Source organism: Anolis sagrei, chromosome 1 (genome assembly GCF_037176765.1).
Source record: "Anolis sagrei isolate rAnoSag1 chromosome 1, rAnoSag1.mat, whole genome shotgun sequence".
In the NCBI taxonomy this organism is placed as follows: Eukaryota; Metazoa; Chordata; class Lepidosauria; order Squamata; family Dactyloidae; genus Anolis; species Anolis sagrei.
The window spans coordinates 233,703,120-233,728,004 of NC_090021.1; the positions used below are offsets into that span (position 1 = coordinate 233,703,120).

The 24,885-nt window shown below is 43.5% G+C and overlaps 1 protein-coding gene across 5 annotated transcripts in view; it reads right to left on the reverse strand.

Annotated features, from left to right (window-relative positions):
- Positions 1–24,885, reverse strand: part of TNKS1BP1 (tankyrase 1 binding protein 1) — a 40,428-nt gene that overhangs the window by 9,543 nt on the left and 6,000 nt on the right. The window contains exons 1-6 of one of the 5 annotated variants that reach the window (XM_067461526.1): positions 13,598–14,083; positions 13,178–13,319; positions 10,015–10,789; positions 8,270–8,339; positions 5,222–6,625; positions 1,421–3,132 (exon numbers count right to left, since the gene is read on the reverse strand). In XM_067461526.1, coding sequence (XP_067317627.1) covers positions 1,421–3,132; positions 5,222–6,625; positions 8,270–8,339; positions 10,015–10,789; positions 13,178–13,319; positions 13,598–13,684 — 4,190 coding nt within the window. In that variant the 5' untranslated portion in view covers positions 13,685–14,083. Of the gene's footprint in view, positions 1–1,420; positions 3,133–5,221; positions 6,626–8,269; positions 8,343–10,014; positions 10,790–13,177; positions 13,320–13,452; positions 13,557–13,597; positions 14,084–24,885 lie in introns of those variants that run through there. The other 4 variants (XM_067461519.1, XM_060771985.2, XM_060771960.2 and 1 more) reach the window with 4 other exon arrangements.

Sequence of the window (24,885 nt, forward strand, 5' to 3'; positions counted from 1 at the left end):
TACTATCCACTCCATATGCACATCTTTTTTAAAACCTTGTAGAAACTTTCCTTCTGTCTGTAGAGGCCTTTCCTCAGAAAAAGTAGTCTGAACACTTCCTGGTTTGACCACAAGGCCTCTGTAGCCCTAAAAAATGCAAGTGAAGCCACAAATGTCTGAAAATGTGGCTCAGGAGTATGTGTGTTGGGGAAGTGGCTAGATGTAACTGTCCCCATGAGAAGTTAGGTGAAGTCAAGGGGAAAACAACCGGGGCAGTGAAGTCATGGGGGGGTCATACAGACCCTAGTAGTTTTCCATCCCTAACATGAAGCTTAATTGACTACCAATTTATTTCAATTGCCATTATAAATGCTGTGGAAGGCTTTAGGTAATTGCTGGTAAAATAAAGAGGGAAATTGGAACTACAACAATAACAGTGATTTGCTGGACTTTTTTCAGTTTCTGACCAGGTTTTGAATTTTGAATCTCAAATGTAAAGAACCAAACAAGCTAAAAAGCTATGCCAGCCAGCAAAACAAAGATTAAACAAGAGCACCAAAATATATTCAATAATAGTGTTTGTGGAGTAAGAATGATGAAGAAAACCCTACAGAATATAATGAATTAAATGAGATAGCACTATTCATCCTGCATTCATCACAAAAAGGGACAAGAGCATGACAGGAGGCAACAGCTTCAGAGCATACTGAATAAGTTTGCTGATGATATATATAAAGAACATGGGGTCTGCTGGTACAGGATGTTGCAAACCAAGACAGCTAATTGAAAGCCCAACACTAAATGCAATTCAGAAAGAATCAGTCTCCTTGTCTTCCATCCAACTGAACTTGGCAGATATCCAAGATAAAACACTGGAATAGATGGATAACTGACCACACAAGAGCAAAATGGGTAACTCTGGCAGAACAAAGAATTGCTCTGTCATTGGGGCCTTCCAAGTTCACCTTGGGTGAACCAAAATATGCCTCTGGGTGACTACAACAGCAGGCAAGTTTATTCTAAAGCAGCTTAGTAGCCTTCTGCGTTTACATAGCCAGTAAAAAACAGTTCCAAAAAACAAACCTTCTATACTTTTAAAGCAAGAAGAAAGAAAAACTACTACTTCAATTCTGGGCTGTACTTTTACAGTGAAACATTGCAACTGCTTCTTGCTTATGCCCCATAAATGTTTTCCGACCATAAGAGGATATAGCAAGAATTCATCTGCTCTGCTCAACAGAAAAAGTACCATGCAGTGCTTCCTATAGCAACAACAGGTAACTAGCTAAAATGAAAGGGAGGGTAGCAAGCAGATTAGGGTGCAAGCTATTCAAAATGTGTGAAAATTAATTACTATTTCATTTTTTTAATGCAATTACACTTATTCAATCCCACTCTTCTCTCACCCCACCATTAGTAGAGGTCAAATACAAGTGTTTACCTCATTGCAGAGTCCTCGGTTTCTCCTTGGTGTTGAATTGTATCACACTCTAAACCAATAGCTCCATAGTGGTAACTGGTGTCTTTATGCTCCTGTTCATCTGTCCAATCCATCTGATTTGGCCCCACTTTCTCGGTCCCATCCAAAGTATTGGGCATTAAATCAGAAACGTCCATGTTTTCAGCACTAGATCTGTAGGGAATATCTGCTTGTCCCACACCCGGCTCTCTGGTATCCATTGCCTCTAATGAAACAGTCAAGGTTTCCAAGCCCAGGGAAGGAAACCAATGCAGCTCCTTCTCTGTGTTTTTTTTAAAGACGTCTGGCTTTTCAATTTTCAGGTCACTGGATAAATCCGTATCTGTGAGGCCAATTTCTTGTACCCACTTAGACTGCCCCTCTCCAATTCCTCTGAATTCAACTCCGGCCATAGTTCTCAGATTTCCACCCAAATCTATCCCATTATCCCCCATCTCCTCCACATCCACCATCACCCTTTCACCTGGTAAATCTAATTGTCCAAAGCTGCAAAGTTGGGCCTTCTCTATGGCACCAAACTCTTTTTTCTGTTCAGTTCCTGAAAGATCAGTATCTTTGTCCAAGATTCTTGTGTTGGTAGAAAAATCATCTTGTGCATCAGTTTCTTTCAACTTGTAATCATCAGCCCAGACTGAGTTCTGCACACAGAATTCCAGGTTGTCAGACTCAGATTTAGTGGTTCTATTTCCATTATCTACTTCTCTTTCCCAACCTGCTCTGCAATCAACATATTCACTAGCTCCATCTGGTTTTTCAGCATTGAAGTTACCAGTGTGGCCTTGGGAAACCCCTTTATCATATCGGTTAGGCCAGTCAGATACCTTTGCATTCAGTTCAGAGTCTTGACTACCCCTACCATCAAATCTATATGTACTGGGCCATGTGTGCTGGTGGGTGCTAACCTGAGAATCTGGTTGCTCGCTGGGTTGATCTAATTGGTGGGTACTGAAGTCTCTTTGCATTTGGTCAGCACTACCAGCAGTGGAGTCACTAAGCCAGACTGATTCACTGGCACTGAATGTGGCCCTGTGAGAGATAACATCCACATCTCTGTGATCATCAGTCCTCAGTCCAATATCCTGATGGCTATCAGCAGGTGATTTAGCGTTGATCTCCAGTTCTGGACAGCTGGTAGCTTCTATACTGCATTTCTTTGGCCAGGCTGTTTCTTCTGATTCACCAGAATCATACTCTCTGCTCCAGCCTGTCTTCTCGGTTCCAAACTCACTGCTCCCCTGATCATCCTCAGCACTGCAGAGTTTGGGCCAACCAGGCTTCCTCACATATGGCTCTCTGTCCTGACACTCTGCACTGCTCACGCTATACGAGCTGCTCCAATCCGATTCCTTAATCTGCTCCTCGGTGTGACTGCCACTATAAGTATTAAGCCAGTCTTCTTGCCTTGGATTGGAACTAACCATTAAAGGTGTCCCAGTGGTCCAGTCTTGCTGCATGGCACCAAATTCCATATCCTGCATTTTGGGATCACCAATGCTATATGAACTTGGCCAGTCCTGTACACCAGTGCCAAACTCTCGATCCTGTTCCGTCTCACTAGGCCAATCCACCTTGCTGACACCAGCAGCCCATCCCATGCCATAGGTGTCAGGCTGATTTGTTCCCACAATGCCAAATTCACTACAAAGGTCCTTCCGTGACCATCCAAGGAGATCCTGATAAAGAAAAACAAATAGGAAGGATACACTAATTTAGAAGGAATTTGATTTAGTAAAGACACTCCTTCTAGCAATATCCAATATGAAAAAACACCAAAAATTGAAAATGGAGATTTACCAGGGTTTTCCAATTAGTTTACATATATTCCCTTAATTTTTAATTTTGGTGTTGCTAGTTGTTTTGCATGCAAACAATGCCAGCCTAAATCCAACTGGTATGGACAATTAGAGCAGATTCAGTGAATCAGTAGTACTGACTGACTGACTGATAGATTATAGTATTTGTATATGAATCCCTCTAGAAGGGAGAGAGGGCGGGATACAAAACAAAGTAAATAAAATAAATTTCTAGTCTGCTTTCTCTCTTTCAAGGAAGCTCTTAAAAATTAAGAGTCTATCCCAAATACATATTTAAACTAAAAGTGTAACCCACTACATATTAAACAGTATTGAACTCAATGAACCAGGGTAATATAACTTCCTGTGTTCCAAACAAAAAATGCTACTTCTTACATTACTATTTTCCTATATGAAGAGCATTCCAGATATAAAAAAAATGAGTGTCAAACCCACTTGCAGACTACCATGCATGATGACCCTACTCATCTGTACTTAGATTACAAATGATCTTTCAAAGAAGAAAATTGTATCTACTTAAATTTCTAAATCTAGATTTGGTTCATTTTTCCTAAACAAATGCTTAAGATGATCATTGTATGAGACTGTCTGCAGAACTGTCTACTCCCATGATGGCGAACCTATGACACGTGTGTCAGAACTGACACGCGTAGCCATTTTCGATGACACACAGCCGCATGCGGCTGCATACAGAGAAGATGGGGCCGCATCCCAAAAAGGACATTTCATCCTCGGCTCCTACACCAGCATTTTTCTATAATGCCGAGATATATGGCATTATAGAAAAAGCAGGTAAGTTAAATGATTAGTTTTTGGTTTATTAAATACAGTTATATATTAAAATAATATATTTTTGTTATTAAACTATAAATATCATGAAATTATTATTTTTTCTCTCAAAGTGACACCCCACCCGAGTTATGCTCGATTTTTTTGGCGAGTATTGACACACCAAGCTCAAAAGGTTGCCCATCACTGGTCTACTCCGAGGAACTACACAGAAATTATGGAAAGGAAATTTTAGCAAGGAAAATGAAAAAGTTGTAAAACATTTATGCAATCCAACAAAGAAAGGAAAATGAAAATGAAGTTGCACATGGCATAAGAACCCCAAAACCAAGCCACCAGAACTCTAATTGGTCTATCTGATTTTCTGAACTTTCAGAAATACTACCTACTACAACCATGCTCATTATCGGTTCATTTGTGCACTCTACAGCAACCATGCCTTCCTAAATACACATCTCATTACTGTCTACAAGATGGTACAATTAACTGACATTCTTTAATAGAATGTAATGATGCTCAAGTCATAACTTCTTATGGTGAGGTGAAACCATCCAGTCAACAGCTCTGACAAATAAAGAAGGTGAAATTTGGAGAAGGAAGAGGAGTTACTCCTCCCAGGGTGACTAGAGGATTATCCCATTGGGGAGCACTTTTTGGCTCACTTTCTGTTCCTGCATGGTTTGCAGCCACCTAACCTGTTTAACCACTTTGCAGCTTACTCAAAAACCAAGACCTGCCCTTCACAAAGACTAGCTCTCTTTATCGTACTGGGCAGGAATGTGCATCCACCAAGCCATACTGAACCCCCAGCATGCCAGATTCTAGGAGGGCCAAAATTACCTAAAGGCACCATGTTCTGCCTGATTTCGGAAGTTAACTGGAGTCAAGCCCAGTTAGTCCTGGGGATATACCAGGTGTTGCAGGCTTTATTTCAGAGGAAGGCAATGACAAACCACCTCTTGAGAAAGTATTGCCTAAGAAAACCCTATGAAATTCATGGGCTTGTCATTAGATCAAAAGCAACTTGAAGGCCCATAGACAGTTAAATGTCAGGTTCTAAGGCACTAAAAAGAGAACGCCAACAAGACTTTTCACTCATGGCCTCAATTCCTTTGTCTCTGTCAACTTCCCACACTCACACAAAACAAAGCTCCTTTACCTCTGGTCCTGTGGGCTCCTCCGGCTTGGATTTGCCTCTCCTCTTTGTATCATCAGCACTGGGTGGAGGAGATGCCAGAAGTTCATCCAGCCAATGAGATCCAGGGTCAGGATCGGTCACCCTCAATACGTCAACATCCTCTACCTTGCCTCCTTGTGCTCGTGCCAGAGCACTATTGTCCTCCTGGCAGGAAGCAGCCATTTGCACCTGGGCATCTTCTGAGAAAAAGATGCAAGGCTCTGCAGATAGGGCAGCTTGCTCAACACTTGGCAATGACTCCATTACCCGTAAAGCCCCTTCCCCATGGGTAGGGGAAAGAGGCAGGAAGCCCTCATGCTTTTCTTCAGAGTCAATTTCTTCTGCTAGAATAGGGCTAATCAGTTTGTGGCTGCTACCTTCTTCCTGAGCAGAAGGACCTCCAGGTGCTGACACCCCAAGGACTGAAGGGAACTCCAGGTCATCCTTGGAGACACTGGGATAGGAAGAGGTCCTGTAAGCCTCAGCCTCTTTTCCACTCCTGCCCTGGCCTTCTAAACCTGGTTCCTCATGCATCCCTTCCAGCCTAGGGCTCTTTCTTCCCAATTCTGTCTCCAAGAGGCCAGTGTCATCAGCCTCCTGAATAGGAGACTGAGGAGGGGATCCCAGTCTCCTCCCACCCAATTCTGGAGGCCGACTAGGAAACGACCATTCAAAGGACTGAGACAGGCTCCAATTGGACTCTCCAGCGGCAGCCTGTTCTATAAGGGCCCCCCCTTTACTTGACAGGACTGATAAGGACCCTCCCAGCTCCTCCCTGACCAGCTTTTTACCCCGTGGATGCACCACTCCCTCTGAGGCACGGCGTAGGCCTAACTGAGAAATCTGTGGGCTTTCAAGGGTCTCTCTCTGTTCTTTATTATTAAGGGAATCCTGGTCCTGAGAGAGTAAGCAAGAGTCCTGCATGCGAGAGGGAGAACCAGGAGGCTGGTCAGAGCCAATGTGGAACTGAGAAGTGCTGGGGGAACCAGGGGACTCAGAGACTCCCAAGAGACAATGAGAAGTTTCCAGACTGTGAGCCACAGGAACACAGGTCAAGCTGGCAGATACCTTTGGGGGCCCTGGAGAGAGATCTGGGAGTCCCTGAAATGGGGAGCTTCCTGGGGAAGTTTTAATTATAACACTGGGGGATCCTGGGGACCAAAGATTTGGAAGAGTCACGGGGGAACCTGGAATCTGAGCAGGACCAAGGGAGACTTGAACAGGAGATCTGAAGGGTTCAGCTGCATCAGGAGAACCTGGTGGAAGCTGAGTTTGAGTGCTGGGAAGATCTGGTGGCAAGTATGGGGCACCTGGGGCAGGTTCAGCAGGGGCATCAGGAGACCCAGGTGTGACTCCAGCAGAAAGCACAGCAGTGGGTTGATAAGGCTGATGAAGAGAAAGAAGGGAAGGGCAGGTTAGAAAACAAATAACTTCTCAGTCTTTAAAACCATCTGAAGCATCCCAATTAAATCCTTAACTTTCACTCTCATTTCAAAGCTATTATTTAACATAAAAGGATTTCATTTTCATTCTGGCTCCTTCCCCATAAATGAGCCTGAAGAGAATATTTACTTGTTTATTTATTTATCCATGACATTTATATGCCGCCCTTTTCACCCCAAAGGGGACTCAGAAGGACTTACAAGATATATATATACAATATGTTATTAGCATAGTACAATGTCAGTATTAAATATTACTATATTGTACTATACCATTATATTATAATCTTATTAATAATATTACATGTAATATAAATATATAAATATATAATTATAATATATTATTAGTAGTATTATATTGGATTACATTATAATATTATATGTATATACAATATATTATATTACATTATATTATATTATATTACTAGCATAGCACAGGAGACAAGGTGGAACTGTCCCTTGGCCCCCTCTCTCTTCACTCTGGCCCAGAGCGGCAATTGGTGCTGGGGGGGGGGGTGCCCTGCTGATGACATAGTATGTACGTATTTCTGTACTGCAAAGCCTGCCCCCACCCCACACAAGCTGGAAGCTCTGATTCCACTAAAAATTCCTTGATTTCATCCTGTAAAAACCCCCTCAAACCCATAATCATTAAAGCCAGAAGGAAATGAAATGCAAAGAGTGGAGGAGGAAGGAAAAAAGAGAAGCTGAAGAAACCAATCGGCATGCTGCAGTAATACCAATGTTGTGTGCCCCACCCCAGGTCTTGCCTCCTCTCCACCTAGACCTATGAAAAAAGAGAAAGAACCAAGGTAGACAGATCACACCCCATGAGCTGCAAGCTTTTTCACCCCTCCTTCTCTGGGAGAGGCAAAGGGAGTTAATCATTACCCACCCAAACAAGCAAGAAGCGGAAGCTATGCTTTTTATGCTAGTAGATTTGGTCACAAGCCAAGCATTGGGAGCTACTTCATACATACCTGACAGGTCACTGAACTGTATGCACTGAGTCATGGCTGCTCCAATCCCTTCAGCTAAGGTGCCAAGACTCTGCATTAATTTTTCAAGTATAGGCAAATCCAGTTTATACAAGTTAGTTAGCCTAGGCCCGCTTTTATTCTTTAAAAGACTGAAGAGACAAGTGACCAATTTCTCTCACTCTCTTGCTTTGGTGGGTATAGGGGAGAAAGGAAAGAAGTAATGTGATGGGACTCTATATGCCATAGAAACTGGCTTAACTTTCCTAAGAATTCATGTCAAGTGCTAACTAACATACTCAAGAATATGGCTAAATATTTCAAATCTCAAAGGGGGTAAAGCAGTGCACAGGACATGTTTTGTTGACATATCCTGTAGCTAAAAAGAGGACACAGATTTGGACTGAGAAATCTAGAGGCGGTGCATGCGGGTGCTGGGTTTTGCTTGGGTTATCAATCTCTTCCTGAAGTGAAGCATTAGTAGAGAAAGGAGACACGCACCCTACAGAGAGGGAGCCCAGAAGGAGAGAGGTGGCAGATACCCCTGAGACAGAGGAGAGCCAGGAAGGAGAGAGCCCAGCGGAGGAATTGCCGTGCTGCAGATAACTCACACCAGGAGGAGATGGTGGACTGCTATGTCCAGCTCGGCCTCCATCGCAGCTCATGCTAGGTCGACTGGAGCTGCTGTGAGAAAAAAAAAACATCAGATCAGAAAAGAGGAACTGTTTTTTACATGTCTCAGAAAGGCTTTCTACCTGGCAAATGTATATCTACAAAATAGAGGGAAACGGTTGATCCCCAGACATATATTAATCGAAATGATTTCTCTCTCTCTTAAGTATGCAAAATGATGGTTTGGATGAGGGCGAGCAAATTGAAGTTGAATCAAGACAAAACAGAGGTCCTCCTGGTCAGTCGCAAGGCCAAGCAGGGTATAGGGTTACAGCCTGTGCTGGATGGGGTTACACTCCCCTTGAAGACACAGGTTTGCATCTTGGGAGTCCTCGTGGATTCACCATTGAGCCAGGAATCCCAGGCTGCGGTGGCGGCTATGGGGGCTTTTGCACAATTAAGACTTGTGCACCAGTTGCGCCTGTACCTTGGGAAGTCTGACTTGGCCATGGTGGTCCACGCTCTCGTTACCTCTAGGATAGACTACTGAAACGCACTCTTTGTGAGGTTGCCTTTGAAGACTGTTCAGAAGCTTCAAACAGTCCGACGAGAGACAGCCAGGTTAATAGCTGGAGTGGCATACAGGGAGCATACAACTCCCATGTTACGTCCGCTCCACTGGCTGCCAGTTTGCTACTGGGCACAATTCAAAGTGCTGGCTTTGGTCTATAAAGCCCTACATGGCCTTGGTCCAATTTACCTGTCCAAACGCATCTCCCTGTATGAAACATCGCGGAGATTAACATCCTCCGAGGAGGCCCTGCTCTCCATCCCATCACTGTCAGAGGCACAATTGGTGGGGATGAGAGAAAGGGCTTTCTCAGTTATTGCCCCTTGGTTATGGAACTCTCTTCCTGGTGAGATTATATCGGCCCCCTCCCTCCTGTCCTTCAGAAGGATGTTAAAACTTGGCTGTGGGACCAAGCTTTTGGAACAGTGCAATAAAGCAGCGATAGGAAACCTTACCATGCCAACTAGATTCGAAGTGGATGATTGAGACTGTTTTAAACAGTGTATTTTAATGTTGATACAAATGTTTTTAATGTTTATGTACGCATATTATTTATTCATGTCCCAGCATTGAATGTTTGCCATTTGTATGTTGTGCTCTGCCCTGAGTCCCCTTCGGGGTGAGAAGGGCAAAAATATAAATGTTTTAAATAAATAAATAAAATGTGCTAATTGAAAGCTCAAATAGCATCACTTTATATCTAGAGCTGTTTTAGTCCCTACCCAGTCAAATGCTCAAGTGCAAATATATATATATATTTATAAAATCTTAATTCCATATTAGGATGGAATGTAATTTGGCTTCTGCAAAGACAACTCTTGTAGGAAATGAACCCAATTCTTCCTACACTGAGTAAAGTCAGATTTGTTTGAATAAGATTTATACCCATGTATGCATGCCCAGGACTGTAGCCTTAAATTTTGATAACCCCATTCTCACCTCGCATAAATAACTTAGCTCTTCTAAAACCTAGTGTGAAAGAACAGTGAAATCATTCCAATAGATCACTCTGAAGTATATTTGGCACATTTTAACTTTCCCTAGCAGTTAAGGGGCTGCTGAGCCACATACCACCACAGTTTTTTTTATTTTGCTTTGCAAAGCCAACAATCCATAATAACCCAGAATTTCCCCTCAAAAATATCTGACTATTCAAATCATTTATTATCCCACCTGACTCTAGAGAAGACATCTGTGTTTCTCTCTACTGCTCCTGCTGGTTGCTCAGTTTCAGGCACATGCTGGCCATTTGAGCTTGTAGTTTCTTCCTTGTTCCTTGACAAACAGCTTTCCTCAACTTCATCAGAGACTCTGTAGGTAGGATCCTCTGGCTCAGTTCCTTCCCCTTCTCCACCGCTGGAGTATCTCCTGGATGCAGCATAACCTTTAGGTCCCAATTGAACAGCTGTGCTACCATCCTGGCTGAAAAATGAACGCACAAGTCGAGGCCTGTCGGGGTTATTTGGCCCCACTTTGATGGGTTTATCTAGCTTGGCTAAGATCTCCTCTACTGTGGTCCCAGGAAAACGCTCTGGTTTGGCCACTACTGGCACTGGCTTCACTTTGAAGGGGACAGCACCCTTGCATATAATAGAGGATTCTTCACATTCTTCCCCAGAAGTTCCATCTGCTGCACTGGATTTCTTTGCAGTCCCAGCTTCTTCTTCTCCAGATGTCTTGACTGGAGTAGGAAATAGATGTAGGGCCTCTTTCCCATTAGCAGCTTCTTTGGGAGGGCACTTGTTGAGACTAAAAGAAAGGCGTTTAACAGCATTGCCAGCACCACTGCTGTATGGCTTTGGCCCAGCCAGAAAATTTATCTTTTCTGCTGAGGGCACCTCAGGAAGAGACTGCCGCAGTCCAGGGGAAGGTTTTGTTGGCATGGCTGGCTTTGGCAGCACACAAGGCTTGGGTTTCACAGGTGGCTTTGGCCGGGCATCTCCTAAGGCTAGGGAAAGGTGGGTGGAGTTAAGGAACAGTTAAATCACCACACACAGTAACTAAAATACAAGATGGGAAATCACTTCCTTGTATACCCACATACATAAAACACCTGAACAATATCTATGCTCTGAATTTCAACAATATCTATGCTCTGAATTTCCAAACCATATTTCAAAGGACAGATTATAACCAATGACAAATGACAATGAAAAATGACAAAGCCATGCATCTTCTTTCCAAGTCCTTTACTCCAATTTCTTTTTACAGCTGTGGTTTCTTCTCAGGTTAGACCACCTTGTGTTAGGCACCACTAAGTATAAAAGCACCCATTGTTTCTCTCCATTAGATTATTACAACCAGCATTAAACAGAAATGGGGTAGAAGCTGATTAGAGCTGGGCATATTTTGCTATCATCCCTATTACAGCAAAATCTAAAACCTCATTTCTATTATGTTTCTCATAAAGCCACTGTGAAAGTTCTATACACTTGTTAATTCAGGGAAAGGTACAGCTATGGGGATGTTAATCACTATGATAAGGTAATGAACACTTCCTCAATGCATCAAAATTCAGATACATGGCTACCCAATGCATCAAAATTCAGATACATGGCTACCCATGATAGGCTTCAGTTATTTGTGTATAACTGGAGCATGACTAAGAATAAAATTTCACAGAGCTGGACTGGTGGGCAGTGAAACTAAGAGCACTCTTCGATAGTTCATTTGTAAGTAAAAAAAAAAACAATTAGACCTCAGAAACATTTAGTGTAGCACTGCTCCTCTGTAAATCTATAATCTCACAGTGCTATCAGCACAAAGAAAAATTAAAGATGATATGTAACGTTGGACACAAGCTAGACTGGATGAGCCTCTAAATTACTACTAATACCACCTGTGAAGTCCCTCAGGACTGCATATAAACTGTAATATCTTTAAGGTAAGAAGAATCATATGACACAGCTCTTGGAGGGGGGGGGAGCTCCACTGCAAACAGCAGTTGATGAATATACGTTTGAACCATATTAAAAAAGAAGACAAAGAAAAAAATCCTCCTCATGCATATAAAAGTAAGAGCCTACAGCACTCCAATTAAGCATGAACGATATCATGTAATCTAAAAACAAAAACAACTGGTTCTCAACTCTCAGATGACCCATCACCCCTAAACAGGAAAATCCAGAGCCTCTATAAATTTGATAAAACAATGCATGATTTAATGACAATTGACGCATCTACACTGTCAAATTAATGCAGCTTGACATCACTTTAAATTGCCATGGCTCAATGATATGGAATCTTAAGATGTGTAGTCTGGTGAGGCACCAGCCCTTTTGGGCAGAAAATGATAGATATTATTATTATTATTATTATTATTATTATTATTATTATTTCTTGAGGCTCGTGTGGGGCACAACACAGTTAAAAACACATAATTGTAAAACATTATGCAAAATATTGTCGAAGCCTTTCATGGCCAGAATCACTGGGTTGTTGTAGGGTTTTCTGGGCTATATGGCCATGTTCTAGAGGCATTCTCTCCTGACGTTTCACCTGCATCTATGGCAAGCATTCTCAGAGGTTATGAAGTCTGACCTCATAACCTCTGAGGATGCTTGCCATAGGTGCAGGCAAAACATCAGGAGAGAATGCCTCTAGAACATGGCCATATAGCCTGAAAAAACCTACAACAACCCATTATGCTAAATACATCTATTAAAATGTATTTCTATGAAATACATATATTAAAAATCACAGAACAACAATTAAAACAGCAAACACAAGACATGAGTAGAAAATTCAGTTTAGAATTGACTGGGTAGCTGTATAAGAAGAGATTGGTCTAATTTAGTTGTCGGATTTCTTCTCGCAGGTCATTCTAGAGACCTGGGGCAGCTGATGTAAAGGTCCTCTGAGTGACAGTCAAGTTCTGTCTGGTAGGAGTAGCAGCCCCCAGAGGACCTAAGTGTGCAGGGTGTATTGTATGGGAGAAGGTGATCCTGTATGTAACCTGGACCTAAGCCATGTAGGGTTTTAAAGTTCAAAACCAACAGTTTGTACTTTGCCTGGGGCAACCAGAAGCGTGACTATAGTATAGATGTAATACGTTCACTCCTGGGTGTTCCTGTAACTAGTCTGGCTGCTGTGTTTTGAACAAAGGGAAGTTTCCAAACTTGGTGCATAAGTAGCCCAATGTAAAATGCATTGCAGAAGTTCAAGCTTGAGATTACCACCTCGTACACTATCAATTTTAGGTATGACTACAACACCAATGATTCCATAGCATGGAGCCTTGGCAGTTCTAATGGTGTCAAAACTGCATTAATTCTACAGTGTAGGTGTACCCAATGATACTGCTCCTCAAGCTAAAGGCTAAAATCACAGGACATACCTGTCTCTGGGTTGCCTGATGGTTGCTTGGGCCCCCCACGTCCATTGGCAGCAGTACAGGGAAGGAGGGAGGACAGCGGCTGGGGCTTAGGATCCATCACATCACCAAGCTGGGATTCAGAACTCCACATAAATGTCAGTCCCTAAAGCAGAAAAAGATGAGTTTAGACAACCTGTGGAAAAATATAAATCTGTAAACAGGTTAACAAGGTTTCCTATCTCTTAGGACACCAAAGCCCCCCCCCCCCCCCCCCAAGTTTGGTATAACCTTTCCACCTGGTTCCTTTTCCAGCATAAGCCTCCCTTTTTCTTTTTCTTTTCTTTCTTTCTTTCTTTCTTTCTTTCTTTCTTTTGTTTTGGTTGTTCCTTCCTTTCTAATCCCAACACATTCAGGAGATATATGGATTAAAGATGTCCTTACTAACTTAACTATAGGGATCCATGGGCTCTTTTGCACAGACGCAGAGTCGGTTTCATGGCAGGCCGCTCCCAGGGCAGGCTGGAACATGGATGAAGGGAGCGAGTCTCTTGCAAGCACCCAGGCCGTGACTCATGTTGAAGGATGGGAATGTGACACTCATAAAGCTGTTAGCTTTCTCTTGCTCTGCTCCACGCAGCACTGCCCCTGCTCCACCTCTGTCACACCCTGCCAGAGACACTGCTCCTTCTCATGCCAAATCTGTGCCTTGAACTCTTGTGCTGCCTCCTTTCCCCCTTCCTTTGTCACTTTGCCACAACACTCCCCTTTGGCTGCCTTGCAAGCCCGAATCTCCCTTCTCTTTCCAAGCCCTTGCTTCTCCACCCCTTCGAGCAACAGGAAGCGTTGCTGCTCGGTCCTCCGTCTCAGCTGTGTCTGCTCCCAACCCGGATATGCAGAGCAGCGAGTAAACATCTGGAGTACTTCCCCCTCCTCCCGATTTCTCAATTGCTTGGCACCGGCCCTGGAATTCAGTGAGGTAAAGCTGGGGCCTGCTCCCGTCGCTACGGCAACAGCCTCCCACTAGATTTCTAGAGAGGGCCAAACCCTGGCCAGGAGGAGGAACAGGGTTATGGGGAGGGTGCGTGCCAGAAGCCGTTCCAACTGGCTATTGCTCTGCTAGTTCAGCACTCAAGAACAGAAGTGAACCCGAGGATGAAAAGGAAAACTCTCCCGCCGTGTGACAAAAACGGCCTGAGACTGAAACACAGCCCAGAGAGTGTAAACAGCCCTGCTCCGTAGCTTGCATCTGAACACCAGGCCGAAGGAGGTGGAACCACACAGTCTCTCCCTTTTAAGGGAAATTTGAAAGCAGGCAGAATGCCTCTGAAGGAGAGAGAGAAAAAGGCAGAACAGACATTGTTGTTCTTGCCGCTCAGATACTTCATTTTTCTACAAGCCACAATGGATCCCAATTATTTTCATACTCCTCCAGAGCTGTTTGCCAAGCCTCTACCAGGGTCGCATCTTGTGTCTATTTATACTAGTCTATATATATCAAAATACTAAGGGTTTCACAGGCAAAGACATGGTAAATTATCCAGACAAAAGAATATTATTATTATTATTGACACAAAAACACAATATGGCACAGCAAACGAGATATAAATGCTGGATTTTGTATCACATTATTATTATTATTATTATTATTATTATTATTATTATTATTATTATTTTACTGACACAAAAACACAGTATGTCACAGCAAATGAAATATATATGCTGGATTTTGTATCACATTATTATTATTATTATTATTATTTTACTGACACAAAAACACAGTATGTCACAGCAAATGAGATATATATGCTGGATTTTGTATCACATTATTATTATTATTATTTTACTGACACAAAAACACAATATGATACAGCAAATGTGATATATATGCTGGATTTCGTATCATTATTATTATTATTACTAGCTTGGGGACCCGGCGTTGCCCGGGTTATTAGAGAAAGTGGGTAATGGCGGTTCTGTATGCCAAGTTTGGTCTTTATTGGTCTTTGGATAACGGCTGCATTATTTTTAGGAAGTGAGTGAAGGTACTTGAAGTCCCATCATCCATGGCCCATCCTCCTACAAACAGCAGCAGGATATAGAATGGGTCATGGGGGCTCTGTGTGCCAAGTTTGGTCTTTATCAGTCATTAGATGAGGGTGGCAGTGGTGTCAGTAAGTGAGTGAAGGTACTGCAAGTCCCATCATCCAAAGTCCATCCCCTTTCAAACTGCAGCAGGATGTAAAGTGGATCATGGGGGCTCTGTGTGCCAAGTTTGGTCTTGATTGGTCATTAGAAGAGGGTTACAGCAATCCTTGGAAGGGAGTGGAGGTACTTGAAGTCCCATCATCCATGGTCTGTCCTCCTCCAAACTGCAGCAGGATGTAGAGTGGGTCATTGGCGCTCCATGTGGCAAGTTTAGTCTTGATGAGTCATTGGCGAGGGTCTCAATGGTCTCAGGAAGTGAGTAAAGGTACTGCAAGTCCCATCATCCATCTCCAAAGTTTTCCAAACAACACCAGGACGTAACGTGGGTCATGAGAGGTCTATGTGGCAAGTTTGGTCTTGATCCGTCATTGGATGAGGTTTGCAGAGGTCTCAGAATGTGAGTGAAGGTACTGGAAGTTCCATCATCCATGGTCCACCCTTCTCCAAAACTGCAGCAGGATGTAGAGTGGGTCATGGGGGCTCTGTGTGCCAACGTTGGTCTTGATTGGTCATTAGATGAGTTTTGCAGCAGTCTTGGGTAGTGTAGGTACTTGAAGTCCCATCATCCATGGTCTGTCGTCCTCCAGACTGCTCCAGGATGTAGAGTGGGTCATTGAAGCTCCATGTGCCAAGTTTAGTCTTGATGAGTCATTGGCGAGGGTCTCAGTGGTCTCAGGAAGTGAGTGAAGTGGCTGCAAGTCCCATCATCCATTGTCAAATTCTTCCAAACCGCACCAGGATGTAGAGTGAGTTATGCGGGCTCTCCGTGTAAATTGTGGTCCTGATCCATCATCGTTGGCAGTTGTAATGGTCTTAGGAAGGGAGTGCAGGTATTGCAAGTCCCATCGTCCATGGTGCATCCTCCTTCAAACTGCACCTGCATGTAGAGTGTGTCATGGAGACTCAGTGTGCCAAGTTTGGTATTTATCGGTAATTGGATGAGGGTTGCAGTGGTCTGAAGAATTGAGCAATGGTACTGCAAGTCCCATAATCCACGGTCCATCCCCGGCCAAACCACACCAGGACGTACAGTGGGTCATGAGAGGTCTGTGTGCGAAGTTTAGTCCTGATCAGTCATTGGATGAGGTTAACAGAGGTCTCAGAATGTGAGTGGTGGTACTGCAAGTCCCATCATCCATGGTTCATCCTCCTCCAAACTGCAGTAGGATGTAGAGTGGGTGATGGGGGCTCTGTGTGCCTATTTCGGTCTGTATTGGGAGTGTTCTGACCCAGCCCCCTTTGGCCTTTCCTTTCCTCTCTTTGTCATCTCGGAATGTTGGATTTGAGGCTGGCCAATCAGAGACCATATGCAAATTTCCTTCTGTCATGCCCCGTTTCTGCCATGAACCCTCTTCTCCACCAGGGGCTCCTATTGAAGCTGTCCAATCAGAGACCATATGCAAATAGCACCACAGTGGCAGCCAATCAGAACGCTGCCACATACACTTCCGCCCTCCACAATTCCTCTGTCCTATACAAACAAACACTCTTCTTTATTATATACTAGCTTGGGGACCCGGCGCTGCCCGGGTTATTAGAGAAAGTGGGTAATGGTGGTTCTGTATGCCAAGTTTGGTCTTTATTGGTCTTTGGATAATGGCTGCATTATTTTCAGGAAGTGAGTGAAGGTACTTGAAGTCCCATCATCCATGGGCCATCCTCCTACAAACAGCAGCAGGATATAGAGTGGGTCATGGGGCTCTGTGTGCCAAGTTTGGTCTTTATCAGTCATTAGATGAGGGTAGCAGTGGTGGCAGTAAGTGAGTGAAGGTACTGCAAGTCCCATCATCCAAAGTCCATCCCCTTTCAAACTGCAGCAGGATGTAGAGTGGATCATGGGGGCTCTGTGTGCCAAGTGTGGTCTTGATTGGTCATTAGAAGAGGGTTGCAGCAATCTTTGGAAGGAAGTGGAGGTACTTGAAGTCCCATCATCCATGGTCTGTCCTCCTCCAAACTGCACCAGGATGTAGAGTGGGTCATTGGAGCTCCATGTGCCAAGTTTAGTCTTGATGAGTCATTGGCGAGGGTCTCAGTGGTCTCAGGAAGTGAGCAAAGGTACTGCAAGTCCCATCATCCATCTCCAAATTTTTCCAAACAACACCAGGACGTAAAGTGGGTCATGAGAGGTCTATGTGCCAAGTTTGGTCTTGATCCGTCATTGGATGAGGTTTGCAGAGGTCTCAGAATGTGAGTGAAGGTACTGGAAGTTCCATCATCCATGGTCCACCCTTCTCCAAAACTGCAGCAGGATGTAGAGTGGGTCATGGGGGCTCTGTGTGCCTATTTCGGTCTGTATTGGTCATTATATGAGTTTTGCAGCAGTCTTGGGTAGTGGAGGTACTTGAAGTCCCATCATCCATGGTCTGTCGTCCTCCAAACTGCTCCAGGATGTAGAGTGGGTCATTGATGCTCCATGTGCCAAGTTTAGTCTTGATGAGTCATTGGCGAGGGTCTCAGTGGCCTCAGGAAGTGAGTGAAGTGACTGCAAGTCCCATCATCCATTGTCAAATTCTTCCAAACCGCACCAGGATGTAGAGTGAGTTATGCAGGCTCTCTGTGTAAATTGTGGTCCTGATCCATCATCGTTGGCAGTTGTAATGGTCTTAGGAAGGGAGTGCAGGTATTGCAAGTTCCATCGTCCATGGTGCATCCTCCCTCAAACTGCACCTGGATGTAGAGTGCGTCATGGAGACTCAGTGTGCCAAGTTTGGTATTTATCGGTAATTGGATGAGGGTTGCAGTGGTCTGAAGAATTGAGCAATGGTACTGCAAGTCCCATAATCCACGGTCCATCTCGGCCAAACCACACCAGGACGTAAAGTGGGTCATGAGAGGTCTCTGTGTGAAATTTGGTCCTGATCAGTCATTGGATAAGGTTAACAGCGGTCTCAGAATGTGAGTGGTGGTACTGCAAGTCCCATCATCCATGGTTCATAGTCCTCCAAACTGCAGTAGGATGTAGAGTGGGTGATGGGGGCTCTGTGTGCCTATTTCGGTCTGTATTGGTAGTGTTCTGACCCAGCCCCCGGCCTTTCCTTTCCTCTTTTTGTCATCTCGGAATGTTGGATTTGAGGCTGGCCAATCAGAGACCATATGCAAATTTCCTTCTCATGACTCCGTTTCTGTCATGAACTCTTTTCTCCACCAGGGGCTCCTCTTGAAGCTGGCCAATCAGAGACCATATGCAAATAGCACCGCTGCCCAGCCAATCGGAATCTTTGAACTTTCAGGCTGGCCAATCAGAGACCACAGTGGCAGCCAATCAGAAAGCGAGCACATACACCGCCACACTTTTGTCCTCCGCATACAAGTTTTGACTTTTATTATATATATAGACTAGCTTGGGGACCCGGCGCTGCCCGGGTTATTAGAGAAAGTGGGTAATGGTGGTTCTGTATGCCAAGTTTGGTCTTTATTGGTCTTTGGATAATGGCTGCATTATTTTCAGGAAGTGAGTGAAGGTACTTGAAGTCCCATCATCCATGGGCCATCCTCCTACAAACAGCAGCAGGATATAGAGTGGGTCATGGGGCTCTGTGTGCCAAGTTTGGTCTTTATCAGTCATTAGATGAGGGTAGCAGTGGTGGCAGTAAGTGAGTGAAGGTACTGCAAGTCCCATCATCCAAAGTCCATCCCCTTTCAAACTGCAGCAGGATGTAGAGTGGATCATGGGGGCTCTGTGTGCCAAGTGTGGTCTTGATTGGTCATTAGAAGAGGGTTGCAGCAATCTTTGGAAGGAAGTGGAGGTACTTGAAGTCCCATCATCCATGGTCTGTCCTCCTCCAAACTGCACCAGGATGTAGAGTGGGTCATTGGAGCTCCATGTGCCAAGTTTAGTCTTGATGAGTCATTGGCGAGGGTCTCAGTGGTCTCAGGAAGTGAGCAAAGGTACTGCAAGTCCCATCATCCATCTCCAAATTTTTCCAAACAACACCAGGACGTAAAGTGGGTCATGAGAGGTCTATGTGCCAAGTTTGGTCTTGATCCGTCATTGGATGAGGTTTGCAGAGGTCTCAGAATGTGAGTGAAGGTACTGGAAGTTCCATCATCCATGGTCCACCCTTCTCCAAAACTGCAGCAGGATGTAGAGTGGGTCATGGGGGCTCTGTGTGCCTATTTCGGTCTGTATTGGTCATTATATGAGTTTTGCAGCAGTCTTGGGTAGTGGAGGTACTTGAAGTCCCATCATCCATGGTCTGTCGTCCTCCAAACTGCTCCAGGATGTAGAGTGGGTCATTGATGCTCCATGTGCCAAGTTTAGTCTTGATGAGTCATTGGCGAGGGTCTCAGTGGCCTCAGGAAGTGAGTGAAGTGACTGCAAGTCCCATCATCCATTGTCAAATTCTTCCAAACCGCACCAGGATGTAGAGTGAGTTATGCAGGCTCTCTGTGTAAATTGTGGTCCTGATCCATCATCGTTGGCAGTTGTAATGGTCTTAGGAAGGGAGTGCAGGTATTGCAAGTTCCATCGTCCATGGTGCATCCTCCCTCAAACTGCACCTGGATGTAGAGTGCGTCATGGAGACTCAGTGTGCCAAGTTTGGTATTTATCGGTAATTGGATGAGGGTTGCAGTGGTCTGAAGAATTGAGCAATGGTACTGCAAGTCCCATAATCCACGGTCCATCTCGGCCAAACCACACCAGGACGTAAAGTGGGTCATGAGAGGTCTCTGTGTGAAATTTGGTCCTGATCAGTCATTGGATAAGGTTAACAGCGGTCTCAGAATGTGAGTGGTGGTACTGCAAGTCCCATCATCCATGGTTCATAGTCCTCCAAACTGCAGTAGGATGTAGAGTGGGTGATGGGGGCTCTGTGTGCCTATTTCGGTCTGTATTGGTAGTGTTCTGACCCAGCCCCCGGCCTTTCCTTTCCTCTTTTTGTCATCTCGGAATGTTGGATTTGAGGCTGGCCAATCAGAGACCATATGCAAATTTCCTTCTCATGACTCCGTTTCTGTCATGAACTCTTTTCTCCACCAGGGGCTCCTCTTGAAGCTGGCCAATCAGAGACCATATGCAAATAGCACCGCTGCCCAGCCAATCGGAATCTTTGAACTTTCAGGCTGGCCAATCAGAGACCACAGTGGCAGCCAATCAGAAAGCGAGCACATACACCGCCACACTTTTGTCCTCCGCATACAAGTTTTGACTTTTATTATATATATAGACTAGCTTGGGGACCCGGCGCTGCCCGGGTTATTTGAGAAAGGAATTGTGTATCAAGGTTGGTCTTTATCAGTTATTTATATGGCTCGCAGTGGTCTCAGGAAGTTAGTGAAGGTACTGTGAGTCCCATCGTCCTCCAAACTGCACCAGGATGGAGAAGTTTGGTCTTGATCAGTCATTGGATGAGGGTCACAGCAGTCTCAGAAAGTGAGTTAAGGTACTGCAAGTCCCATCATCCATAGTCTCCCTCAAACATCACCAGAATGTTGAGTTGGCCATGGGGGCTCTCTGTGCCAAGTTTGGTCTTTATTGGTATTTGGATGAATGTCACTGTGGTTTCAGGAAGTAAGTGAATGTACTTCAAGTCCCATCATCCATGGTCTGTCCTCCTCAAACGTGCACCAGGATGTAGAGTGGGTCATGGGGACTCTGTGTGCCAAGTTTGGTCTTGATCCGTCATTGGCAAGGGTCTCAGTGGTCTCAGGAAGTGAGTGAAGTGACTTCAAGTCCCATCATCCATTTCCATATTTTTCCAAACTGCACCAGGATGTAGAGTGGGTCATGTGGGCTCTCTGTGCGAATTGTGATCCTGATTCATCACTGTTGGCAGTTGTAATGGTCTCAGGAAGGGAGTGCAGGTATTGCAAGTCCTATCGTCCATGGTGCATCCTCCCCCAAACCGCACCAGGATGTAGAGTGTGTCATGGAGACTCAGTGTGCAAAGTTTGGTCTTTATCGGTAATTGGATGAGGGTTGCAGTGGTCTCAAGAATTGAGCAAAGGTACTGCAAGTCCCATAATCCAAGGTCTATCCCCGACCAAACCACACCAGGATGTAAAGTGGGGCATGAGAGGTCTATGTGCCAAGTTTGGTCCTGATCAGTCATTGGATGAGGTTAACAGTGGTCTCAGAATGTGAGTAATGGTACCGCAAGTCCCATCATCCATGGTTCATCCTCCTCCAAACTGCAGTAGGATGTAGAGTGGGTCATGGGGGCTCTGTGTGCCTATTTCGGTCTGTATTGGGAGTGTTCTGACCCAGCCCCCGGCCTTTCCTTTCCTCTCTTTGTCATCTCGGAATGTTGGATTTGAGGCTGGCCAATCAGAGACCATATGCAAATTTCCTTCTCATGTCCCCGTTTCTTCCATGAACTCTTTTCTCCACCAGGGGCTCCTCTTGAAGCTGGCCAATCAGAGACCATATGCAAATAGCAGCACTGCAGCAGCCAATCAAAACGCTTGCACATACTCCTCCCGCCACACTTTTGTCCTCCGCATACAAGTTTTGACTTTTATTATATACATAGATTATTATTTTACTGACACAAAAACACAGTATGTCACAGCAAACGAGATATATATGCTGGATTTTGTATCATATTATTATTATTATTATTATTATTATTATTATTATTATTATTATTTTACTGACACAAAAACACAGTATGTCACAGCAAATGAGATATATATGCTGTATTTTGTATCACAAAATCACAAGTCGGACACTTGTGTGATGTATTTTCGAATGATGCATGCAGATCCAAGTAAGGTGGCCTTTATTATTATTATTATTATTATTATTATTATTATTATTATTATTATTATTACAACCACCACTATCTAACTTTTCTCTATGGATCAAAATATAAAGTGACTACACAACACTTGGGAGGCTTAACTACAGTAACAAGAAAGACATTTCACTTAGTAGAGAGAAGATGAAGGCAGGAAGAAAGACAATGTGGCGGGAATAATAGAAAAGGACACCGAAAACCAGCCTCTAGGGCAGAGCTTTCCAAGCATTTCATGTTTGTGTTGCACTTTTTAGACATGTATCGTTTTGCGACACGATAATTCAGTTTACTAGCAAAACCAACCCTTTATAAGAGACACAGACACATAAATAAATTGTAATAACGAAATGTATGGTGACACAATATATTTCATGAAAACCTTTCAACTACATGTTTAAAAATATATGATTTATTTTTTATTTCACATAGACTCAGAGGTTTCTTATTACATTTGCACTGGAATAGTGCCTCTCAATGAAGTAGGTCTGCAAATCTGTGCCAGTTTATGAGCCATCGGCTGCTGATCCACAGCCAGTTCCAAGGAAACCATGTGAATCCAACAATAATAATATGGCACAAATATGGCATTGGCCCTGGAACATTTGGGGGGGGGGGGGGTGCCCGTTTACTGCATCAGATTGCTTGAGAACCACTTAAGAAGGAATAAAGAATAGTTTTATTAAACCAGCCGATACTGAAACAACAATTAAAAATGAAACACCATAGGAAATGTCTTCCACATTAAGAAACAGGAGTAAAATGTGAAAGGCTGAACTTGAGAGACAAAAAAATATACCGCCCAGTCTCAACTTGGCATATTTCAGATTTTGGTGGACGAAAACTCCTGTCAAGCCCATCAGGAGGGCCAATAGTCAAGGATGATGGATTTTTTCCCCAAAATATTTGAAAACACTTGGTAGAAGACTATAGCTCAACTTTGGAGCTCCCTGCTATATATCCAGCAGCAGGCTAAAACCTTTTTATTCAGACAGGCTTTTCAAGAAGGAGGTTTTTAAGAACCAGTCAGGGTGTACTGCGGTTTTAGCTATTAAAAGATTTGTAATCAGTTCTAAGGGTTTTAACTGTTTATTTTTAATACTGTTAAAATTTAATTCTATTTTAATGTTTGTATATTTTTAGGTTTTAAATTGTATTGCATTGGTTTTACTGTAAACCACTTTGAGTATTTTTTGTTGAGAGAAAAAGTGGATTATTATTATTATTATTAATAGTAATAGTAATAGTAATAATAGCAGTGAGGGACAAATTTACCCTTTCTACTCCAATGTACCAAAGGTAAGGAAATATATCAAACTCTGCTTCATGCAGTGGTTAGGACTGCTGCCCACAATTTGACACCCTAAATAAATATTACTTCTGTTGGATAAAATACAAGTATTTCCATTTTGTTATTGTCAACTGCCTTCATGTGGACTTTGACTTATGGCACTCCTGTAAATGAATTCATTACACTGGATACTACATTCTTTTTCCTGTACTTAAAAAAGTAATATCTATGCAAAGCAATGGTCATTATGAAATATATTTCTTCCCTGAAGGATACGCCTAGAGAAACACATATGGGCAACCAAAGAATGAAGAATGGGGAAGGAACAATGCACACTATACTTCATTTCTGTAAAGCATGAGAAACAAACATTAGATCATATGATGATAAAAACTGTCCCACAGCTAGAAATTATCTTAAATTGAAAAGAAACTCTGTATTGCAAGAGAACTTCAATTATGGTAAGCTTGCCCTCACATTGTGAAAGATCCCTGAAGGGAACATTCTTTCACACTTGATCAAAAATTTAATTTGCAAGGCTTATACAGTGAATTTGCATTTCCTTTATGATTGTCTTCTACATTCAAGCTACACTCCTGCTAAATGTTATCGATGTTTTCTATAAAGCTTTATTGCCCCAACAGAAAATGGCATGTACCCTATAGAAAGTTGAACAATTATGTGCTGAAGATCTATTACAGTTGCATGGGGGGGAAAGCAAACTATAAACATAATTAGTAAAAGTGAAGTAATATTTTCCCCATGTAGGCCATGGGCTACAGAGATGAAACAGGTATACAGAAAAGCACTTCTGAAATATTCAGAATGAAGCAATGGAGCCCACGGAGAACAGGGAGGTTCACACCATGATGGACAGATAGGAGCATCCAAACAGACCATCATCTTAAGCATTCTATAGAAGTGTCCATCATTACCACAACCTGATAAAATAAGAGATTTTCATTCTGAACTAAGAAAGAACAGCTTAGCAATGACCACCAAGTGAGTCCATGACTCAGATGTCTGGACCAAGAGAGGATTCTCCAAAGGGAACCAACATGGTGTAGTGATTTGAGTATTCAAGTAGCACTGTTTGAATCCTCACTCTAGCATGGAAACCCACTCTATGAACATGGGCAAGTCAGACTCTCTCAGTCATAGAGGAGGGTAATTGCAAACCTCTGAACAAATCTTCCCAACAAAATCCTAGAACAGGGCATTTTAAGTCAGAATAAATCTGAAGGCACATAACAACAAAAGGTGCACTGATATAAATATTTTTCACATACAACAGTTGGTTGTAGTATATAACTTTGTCATGTGTGCAACATGATTCATAGGAGAATCTACACCAGACATTGAGATCTTCAGGGGAGGCCCTACTGTCAGTATTTTCATCCTCACAAGAACATTTGGTGGGAATACATGAGGGGCTTGTAAGAGGCTGGTCCCAGACTCCAGATCGCCCTTCCTATTTAGCTAGACTGCTTCCCCAT